Source organism: Acipenser ruthenus, chromosome 11, assembly GCF_902713425.1.
Source record: "Acipenser ruthenus chromosome 11, fAciRut3.2 maternal haplotype, whole genome shotgun sequence".
Lineage (NCBI taxonomy): Eukaryota > Metazoa > Chordata > Actinopteri > Acipenseriformes > Acipenseridae > Acipenser > Acipenser ruthenus.
The window spans coordinates 8,052,774-8,062,194 of NC_081199.1; the positions used below are offsets into that span (position 1 = coordinate 8,052,774).

Below are 9,421 nucleotides of genomic sequence, written 5' to 3' on the forward strand. Positions count from 1 at the left end.
CAGGTTTGACCGTGGCTAACCTGTTTATCAGTGCCACACTGCTTCTGGCCGTTCTGTTTTTGTTTACAGCACACACCATTTGCAGACAATGCACGACTGAGGACTGACTGCCCAGCTGATGCATTTGGGCGGAGAGGTCAGGGGTCTACATTCACAGGTCACATTGGACCTGCAGCTGCAGGCCTGGGCTTGGCCACACCTGGAAAATATGGGGGTTGCAACAGTTTTGTGCAACAGAAACGTAATTCACGTAAGAGCCCCACCAAAAAAATAACATACTGTAGCGCAGGGGTGCACAATTCCGGTCCTGGAGGGCCGGTGTTCCTCCTGGCTTTTGTTCCAACCTTGCCCTAAATTACTTAATTGGACCAATTATTACCAATTATTGGTCTAATTAAGTCATTTAGAACACAGTTGGAACAAAAGCCAGGAGGGATCCGGCCCTCCAGGACCGGAATTGTGCACCCCTGCTGTAGCGTAAGGGCATATAACATAATTTGCAAATAAACAGAATGTACGGTATTCTCTGTTTTTGAGTGCAATCAAAACGAGCACCATCACGGATGAAGTTGAATATACACGAATCCCACTTAAGTTAAACAGCTTTTCAATAACGTTTTGCCACATTCTGACTCACCTCCTGCTCAGTGTCCCCCGGTTCCGAGACCCCGATCTCGCTGGGAAGCTCGGCCAGGTCGGTGACACGAATCAGTCCGTCATGAAGGAAAATCGTCTCCTCCTTCACTGACAGCCACTGAGACGAGTCCACAGCCGGCGAGCCCATCTCTCTCCCCCGAAAAAAACACCAGACCGGTCGAACATTAATAAAGAAAAGCCTAGAACAACGAGGCAGCTCGTTAAAAAACAACAATGGCCCCCCACTACTGTACTAGCCACACACCTATTATGCTGTCAATGATAAATAAAAAACATCAATATTTATCTGTGAACGCCGCCCTGGTAAGGAGCGACGACACTGCAGGTTACTGAGCTGATCTCTCCCTTCTCCCCCCTATTCTCTGTTTCTCTTTCGTCTCTTCTTCGATTCTTTTTTCTAATACAGTGGGTGTGACTCTGTATTTTAAAAATAGATTATAAAATCTGGTTTACGACCAGGGTCGCTCTCGTACAATTTCATACAGAGGTTGTTCAAACAGAATAAAGCTGTCTCTCTCGCCCGTTGACAGCGGTCGATCAGATAATGGAAGCCCCACAGCTGTCAGTGAGAGGCCATGTTGGAAGACCGACCGCTCCCAAAATGCACAGCGCGTTCCAATACTAACAAACACAAGCAATTGAAGGATCGCTTGATAAATTAGCGTCGCTTATCTGCAAATGTGCCGTGTAAAATATATCTGTAGAGCTTATTAACCCAAAAGTAAAACATAACAATGCAATTCATGGAACAGAAAAAAAGAATTATATATAGGCCCTTTTCTTACCCATGAACATGATGTAAATTAAATAATAATATGAAATATATTTGTTCTACTGCTCAGGCTGATCGCTAGTAGTGCACAACAGTTGTATAAATGTATAGATATACTGTATCTTTATTGCTGATGTATTGCTTCGTTCCATATTTCATTGTATTATGTTTCCCTCTGTTGCAAGATCTAAATGAATAGTACCTAATGTATAGTTTCTTCATATTGCCACAGATGGTAGAAGAACTGGAAGGGCATGTGAACTTTTTTGGTGCTACATCAACATCGTGGTCCAGGTTCAATAGGATATGTGGTCCCTCTAGTGGCGAAGTGCCTCTATGATAGCTTTGTTATCATGCCGTCAAAATAAAGAGCAGGCCGGCATCAGCTCTTTGGTAAAAAGCAGGCGATAGGATGCCAGAGGATCCAAAGGCAGGCTGGGAAATATAGGTTTAGTTGAAAAAAAAAAAAGCAATGTCAATTACCATCTAGAGCGAACTATACCAGAGGGGAAAAATACTACTGTCCAAGCATTACTGACTTCAATTGCTTCAGGTTGCAGTTTTGGACAAAGAAGCACCTGCCAATGGAGCACCTAATCTGTGTGAAGGTCAAATCAGGGTGACAAATTTGGATCGTGTCGCTCTACAGCCCCTAGTGGTCAAATGGGTTTATTACATTACATATTAATACAAGTGCTAGAGCTCAAATTGCATTCCCTAGTTTTTCTCAAGCCTTGCAAGTATGGTGAGTTTAATTAAGATCCATCTTCATTTACTTAATGTTTTGCCTCTTCAACAAGGACAAGTATAGCCACAGTAGTTTTCCTCCATCCTTTATTCTGAGTTGGCTGGTGTAACTACTATGGATCCAAATATGTTACAGACTACATGTTAGAGGTGTCATTGCATACAAATGAATCATTATTTATGTTATGTAATGGGACAGGCCTTTTGTGTAAAAGCAGGCACAACATGTTGCAGCTACCTCCTGTCCAGCGCTAGCCTGATTAAACTGCACTGGCTTGTTATTTATTCCTGCAGGCTGCATCACTCTGAAAGGATTGACACACAAAAAGGTTTTTTTCCATCTTGGTCTCCAGACACTGCCCCTGGGAGCTGTGGCAGAAACAGAGATGCAGCCTGTTTGTTATGGAGAAGAAACAGAAAAACAAAAGACGTTTCAGTAATGCTTTATCTGAATTGGACAATTTGGGCCATATTTTAATTAACTTTTTGAAATTCCTTTAATGTACAAAACTGTGTTTAGGAGACATCCATTGACATTAGTTATAAAGTCAATAAAGTTTTCTTCCTTTAAAAAAATAGGAGCTTATTAAAGAATGGAGTAATCTCTTAGGAAATCTAGCCCTGTGCAGCTTTCATTACATCTGCACAAAGACTACTGCATAACTATGTGCATAATCCTTCAGATGTTTTTTGAAATCTTTACAACATGCAGATAAGTGTGATTTTAAACATTTATTACAAATCAAATGTAATAGCATTGAAAACTGATCTTTGTGAAATTCTGGTTGGTATTGTAGCCAATACTTGATTAACCAAAGGGGCAACAGGAAAAGTGTGACATGGCATAGATCTGCATGTGTATTTCAGATCAGTGATGATTCCATTCAGGTAGTGGCTATTATACAGCTCCACTCACTATGAAATGAACTGTGAAAACAAGTCTTAATCTTAACCATTTTCCTTAAGAAGCTACTAAAAAAATGCTGTCTAAAAACATCTTGCCACTCATTAGCACAGCATCTCTCTCACAGGTATATTCCATTTTTAACACTAACTCAGAGGATCCCCTTTTCTCCTACCACACTATAATTTTACTTCCTGGCAAACATGTATTATGAATAAGTGCATTTACAGCTTGAAGATGGTTTAAAATGGCTTCACCTTTGTAAAACTGGTTATAAGGTCTGAACAACTTTACAAAATAAGGAACTTGAGAAAGCTATGGTATGTCACAATTTTATTTGGTTTAAACCCAATATTTATTTTTGGAGAAGTGTTCTACACAGATTTGAATTAGTTTAAGGTGGCTGTTGGTATAAGTGCATACTGAAACGGTCAGCTCTTTCATGGTAATTATGTTGCACTGTTATACAGAACCCGTGTGTCGTGTGCAGCAAACAGGAGCATGATCACCATCTCTACTCAATAGTCTCCTCCTTATGGCTACTACTGTCAATTGCAGTGCAGTGTTTCCTGTACTGGTTTTCTGTAAAGGTAGTTGGTTTTAGGATGTAAATGATGTAAGGATAATCCACCTTAACATTTTGACTGGTTCTACAAACCCTGGTTAACACTAATCTACCCTAAAGGTAGACGTATGAAGTTTCAATACCTACACACACCTGCAAATACAATGTTTATTTCACAGTACTCGAACCATAACGCTGAATAACCATCTCCTTTTGAAATACTAGCTGTAGGTCTGTAACAAACCATAAAATGTTATCCGCTTTCTAAGTGACTGCCAAGTCATTCAATGTAGCTCGTCTTAACTGTCAGCATTGCAAAAACCTACCACAAACTGAAGCGACACCCTACTCAATGTAAAAAGCATCAAAAGGCTGATAAGAGCTGTTAAGCACGGCATGTTTTTGAACCAGAATTTTTTTCACTGCATCTTAATACACTCGTATGTACTCATCATTTATGTTGTCCCAACAGTGGTTGAACTTGCACTTTTTGTGTAACGGACCTGAAAGTGAATGACATAAGCCACAAGAGGAATCTATGAACATGATCAGAGGCAGCACACACAAACATCCAATATTCTCAAATCTGCCAAGAATACCTGGGGCTGATCTTTAAAACTACAATCTGTCATGCCAATGTCCTTGCCTTCTTAATACCAAAGGCAACTTTATATGCTAGGGGCTGCTTTACAACAAATTATAAAAAGTTTAACTTACTAAACCGTATCTCAAACTGCATCCATACTCAGGAACTAAACTAATGCCGTCAACCAGCACCAATTTTGTATTTTAGGCTATGGCTATTGTTGTACAAACATGTAGTCCAATTTATTTTCATTCCTTGTAGATCAAGTTTAAGTTTCAACCAAACCCAGGCATATTTCTAAATTTCTTCTAATTTTAATTAGTATTGAAATCGGTTTTGTGAAAATAATGAAGTTATTGCCGTGGTAATGACTACATGGACATTCATTGGCTATATTAAAATCATCCTAGCTTTATAAATGAGTGTCACCCAAATAAATCAAGCCCTTTGCCATCAGGATAACATTGGAGATGCAGAAGAAAATTGTAGAATGAAATCATGAAAAGTGGCAGTTTCCTGCAACACCTCACTGAAGTCTGACTCACTTATTGGTGTGTTATGTACCAAGTCTGAACACCAACAGAACAAATAAATGTGAAATGAAAGGCTGCCTGTGGTAGACTACATTTGAAAACGACTACAAATAAAAATTCAAAAACAGGAGGAGAAACTTGGGTGAGACGTCATTTAATAGCGTATTTTGTACAGTTTGTTTAGAAGACCAGCTTGTGTGGGTAGACTCCGTTGGTAAGGGAGAATGTGGAGCGCAGGTAGCCGCGCAGCTGGGGAGTCTTCCTGATCAGAGGCATGAGCTGAGAGTCCACAGCCTTCTGGTCTACCTTGCGCTGCTCAGTGATCTGGTACTTCTGTAAAACAGAAAGCAAGAGAGATCCGTCAAGAACTGGGAACCAAAAAAAAAAAAATGCTGTTTTTCAATTGTGTAAACAATGGTAAGGGTGGAGAACTGGCGACACTTCAAGGACAGCACCATGTAGAGGGACACAGACTTGGTCAGTGCATAAGGTACCATATTTTGAATGCAGCCCCAGTACAAATACCAATGTGCAAAGTTTGCATATGAAGTACAGGAAGAGTTCAAATTCAACAGTAGACATGCATCTTACCTCTTTCTCTGTGTCAAAGATCTCTCCCTCTTGATGCCTGGGTTTGCGCAGCCTCTTCTTCTTGAAGTAGGAGTCAGTCAGGGTCCTGGGGATCTTCAGACTAGAGATATCAATCTTGGTGTTGGTGGCGATGACAAACTTCTGGTGGGCCCTTCGCAGAGGCACACGGCTCAGGACAAGAGGACCTGTGGAATTCAGACAGCCAATTACACCCGACACAGAATACAGCCTTTATTGACACTCAGCAATTCTCATATTAAATAGAAGTTTGCAAATAAATAATAAACTGTGTATAGTGCTTTATTTCTATCCTGGGCAGGTAAGGCACAGATGTTCCCAAAATTTCCATTGGACAGATTAACACACAAAATGCTTCAGGTAGCTGGATTATTATTGAAGTCTATAAATCCAATTTAAGAAAATAATCCTTGCTGCATATATGTTGTGAAGCTAGAGAGAGATTTAGAAATCTAAATTGACAATCCTTTTAATTACTCAGCAAGTTTAGTGTAGCATTTCTCCTTGTTAATTCCCTCATTCATAATCATAACGTGCACTTTACTGGTATAAACATTCTTACCAGTTACAAGCAGAAGACCACTTGCGAGCTGCTTCAGGAAAACCACACGCTGTAATGAAAATAAATATTTAAACATACCAATAAATGTCAAGTTTACCAATTCTTATTAGGGGTGTACAATACACTGAACTCACGATATGCATCACAATGACCCTGGAGGGATTATTTGTGTGACATGTAATAATTACTTTTGGAGACAAAACCGAAAAGAATATGTATTTATACCAACTATGAATTAATCTGAGTTATTCAAGAATGATTTGGTAGACTACATGTAGGGGAAAACAAGAATTCAAGTCAATTAAGCAGACATTTTGGCTAGTGCCTTCATCAGCATAGCAATACAGTGCTTTTTGTCAACCATCAAGTTAATGCACCATCTTGTAAGGAAGCATAACAATTCATTAACACAATGAAGTGTTATAGCCCTATATTCATTATTTTATATTGGGTTTTTAGTTAACAAGTAATCAATGTAGAGGTGCACAATGCAGACCTAAATGCCAGTTTAACCATTTAAGGACTGGGATCGTGTTAACACGATCATACTGAAGAGGGATTCTAGGACCACGATCGTGTAAGCACGATAAAAAAAATAAACGTCACTGAGAGGGGCATTTAGTCTAAAAGGACAGAGAAAGTTTTGGATACAGCTTGCTTCAGAGAAACTTGTAAGAAAGACCAAAAAAAGCTGCAAATCCCATGTATTTGACAGTTACATTAGAACATTTATTCTATCATGTGTTTTTATATATACTGTAGGTTTTACAACATTTATAAATATCAAGAAATGAGTGGCTATAAGCAGATAATATTTAACTACCTTTCAGTTCCGTTTTTTATTCTCGGATTACTGATAATGTAATGAAGAATTATTATTTAATTTATAAATATTTATTTGAGAAAATAAAGAGATTAGTGTCCATTATTGCTTATAAAGACCCTGAGAATAAACGTGTATTAATATGTGAAATAATCTCCATTGTAATTTGCCCAAACATCAATATTTTCCAACAAAACTTTCAGGAAGTATCTTAAGGTCCCTCAGGCCATAGGACATGTATTTTACACATGTACCTCTATGCAGAATACATAAACACTTTACATTTTTTAAAAAAAGAAGAAAAAAGCTAAAAGTTTGTATGGTTTTTTTAAGTACTTTATAATGTTTGAGTGAAAAAAGGACACCATTTCCAAGATGCTACTGTAAAAAAATAGATTATTATTTTTTTATAGGAAGAGTCAAATACAGCCAAAAAATGCCTGGTGCTAGGTGAGCATCCCACTGAAAAATGCCTGGTCCTGTGGGAGCATCCCACTGAAAAATGTTTGGTCCTAAAAGGGTGAATCTGGGTGCAGAATCAAAGTCCACTCTGATTAAGACAACACACAATGTACCAGAACAGGGACTGTATCTTAAAGCATGTGTGACTGCGTACCTTTCCCCTGTGACGGCCAGTAAGGAGGATGAGGACAGTGCCAGGAGTGATGCTTGTTCGCAGTTTTCTCTTGTGCTGGCTGAAGGGCTTCTTGCCATGACTGAGCAGCTTGCGTGCCACGTCTTCGGTAGGGTAATACCGAGGCTGCCGGAGAAACACAAAGAGGTCAACATTGAAAACAGACTGCAGCTTATACAGACCTCTAACAGCACCAATGCTGGCACTGCCCAACGTTAGGGAAGGTAGTCCAAGACTTGTAATGTAATACAAACAACTCTCCATGAGCATTTTACACCCCTAAAACGTTCCAAAAAGAAAGCAACATTTTTTTTTTCTTCCTTCAAAAGTATTTCACCTTTATTTGTTTCTCAGGGACTAGGCTCTGCAACCGAGACCAAATGATACCCAAGATGATCAAAAAAGCGCAGTACTTACCATCTTACGGAGTTTGACCACACGGGTTCCTCCATTTTTGTCTCCACCCACAGTCTTGGTGACTGTTGCTGGGATCTTCTCCTTCAGCTTCTTCTCAATCTACAGACACAGAAGTTAATAATGTTAGATATTTGACAGTACTATACAGCTTTCAGACAGGACTGTACTGTATCACCCATTCATTCCAAGAATTATTACATGAGGAAGCCCCCCACTGAGATGCCAGAATGATTTCTTAGATTAAGAGTTCATTATGGGTTGCCAGCACTTTGGTTCAGTACATTTCTGGATTTTCAACACCATGGGATCCCGATCCAATGGATGCTGTATAACAGCTATTCTACTTGGTCAACTATAAGCAATCTACTATAACAGACTGTTTAGCACAGCCTGTGGGCTTTTTTACCCACCTTGGTCTCTGGAGCCTTGGTCTTGCGCTTGTACAGAGCCCGTCTGGTAAACATGACCGAGCGGGAGTACCTCCCAATGCCGCGGGCCAGCACAGGGTTGCGGCTGGCGTGCCTTTTGACCTTTTTCTTCTCTTCTGCCATCTAAACAGATATGGTATAATCAGATGAGCGGAACATCTTTGAAACATACTTTATACAAGAGACACAACTCTAAATATTAACTGATTTCTGGGGACAATACCAATTTTACAATTGGTAGTTAGGATATATATTTTTTAACTTGTTTTGATGGGGTTTAAAAGTATCGACTTTTGTCCTGTTCAACGCTAGTATATCTCCAATTGCTCTTAATTTAAGAATTTTCCTTCAATATATCAAGCTTAAATAATGATATGTACAGTTGATACAGGATCTTAAAACTTGCCTACAGGAACATTGAACTTCAGCTGCACGTAATTATATGTAACAAGCAGTGCAATGCAAAGCCTGCAATGTAAAACGTCAAGGTAAGGGAGCAGGCTGGCGTGCACTCATATACACATGCAATGGAGAGACCAATGACCATCATCAGTATCAGGCCTCCTTGCCTGCTTCTGCTGCCAATATGCATGTGTCAACCGTAGTTAATATCTCTTTCTGGTATTCAAAAAGAATTCATTTATTTTAAGACAATTAAACATTTAAGCCACTGCAACATACACTACGCGAATTAATACAACGTACGGTATGTACACACATTACACAGCAACACAAAGTTTAACACAGCATGGAGTGCAATACTAGAGTACGTTTGTGTAATGTTTCGACAGCGATTTCAAAAGTGTAATAAATGTAAGTTTGGTAATATTTTACAACTACACCCGACACCTGAGTCGTAACCCCACGCCGGCTTAAAGCTTCTCCTGTAGCGGCTGTCATGTAAACCATGCACCGTGTCTGTAAACTCAACCAGAGGCCTGCACTTAAACTAGCGAAGGCAAACTATCCGCACAAAACAAAGATTATATCTTGAAATATGCGGCCATCCTAACTGCAGAATGTATGTACTTGCTATATTATTAAGGTTTATGGGGGACTGTGGGTGTACTTTACAAGATTGGTACGGATTTTAAATCTGAAAACATCAGCGGTTACAACATGAAACGCCATTCTTACCTTCATGCACTAGGAAAGGACCGACATCCGGGACACTGACGTATAAA

General features: G+C 39.5%; 2 protein-coding genes across 8 annotated transcripts in view; both read right to left on the minus strand.

Annotated features, from left to right (window-relative positions):
* The window catches only part of LOC117426920 (probable E3 ubiquitin-protein ligase HECTD4), a 64,953-nt gene extending 63,672 nt beyond the window's left edge, over positions 1-1,281 (minus strand). For 6 of the 7 annotated variants that reach the window (XM_059033244.1, XM_059033239.1, XM_059033243.1 and 3 more), the window contains exons 1-2: positions 1,131-1,281; positions 638-836 (exon numbers count right to left, since the gene is read on the minus strand). In XM_059033244.1, coding sequence (XP_058889227.1) covers positions 638-836; positions 1,131-1,138 — 207 coding nt within the window. In that variant the 5' untranslated portion in view covers positions 1,139-1,281. Of the gene's footprint in view, positions 1-637 lie in introns of all 7 variants that reach the window. The other variant, XM_059033241.1, reaches the window with a different exon arrangement.
* A 3,621-nt stretch (positions 1,282-4,902) lies between these two features.
* On the minus strand, positions 4,903-9,394 carry LOC131739410 (large ribosomal subunit protein eL6-like). The gene is made up of 7 exons (XM_059033245.1): positions 9,375-9,394; positions 8,220-8,360; positions 7,810-7,908; positions 7,375-7,518; positions 5,936-5,984; positions 5,356-5,540; positions 4,903-5,097 (listed from the first exon to the last, which is right to left on the minus strand). The coding sequence occupies exons 1-7, from the start codon at positions 9,378-9,380 to the stop codon at positions 4,945-4,947; spliced, it is 777 nt and encodes a 258-aa protein (XP_058889228.1). The 5' UTR covers positions 9,381-9,394; the 3' UTR covers positions 4,903-4,944.
* Between the last annotated feature and the right edge of the window lie 27 nt (positions 9,395-9,421).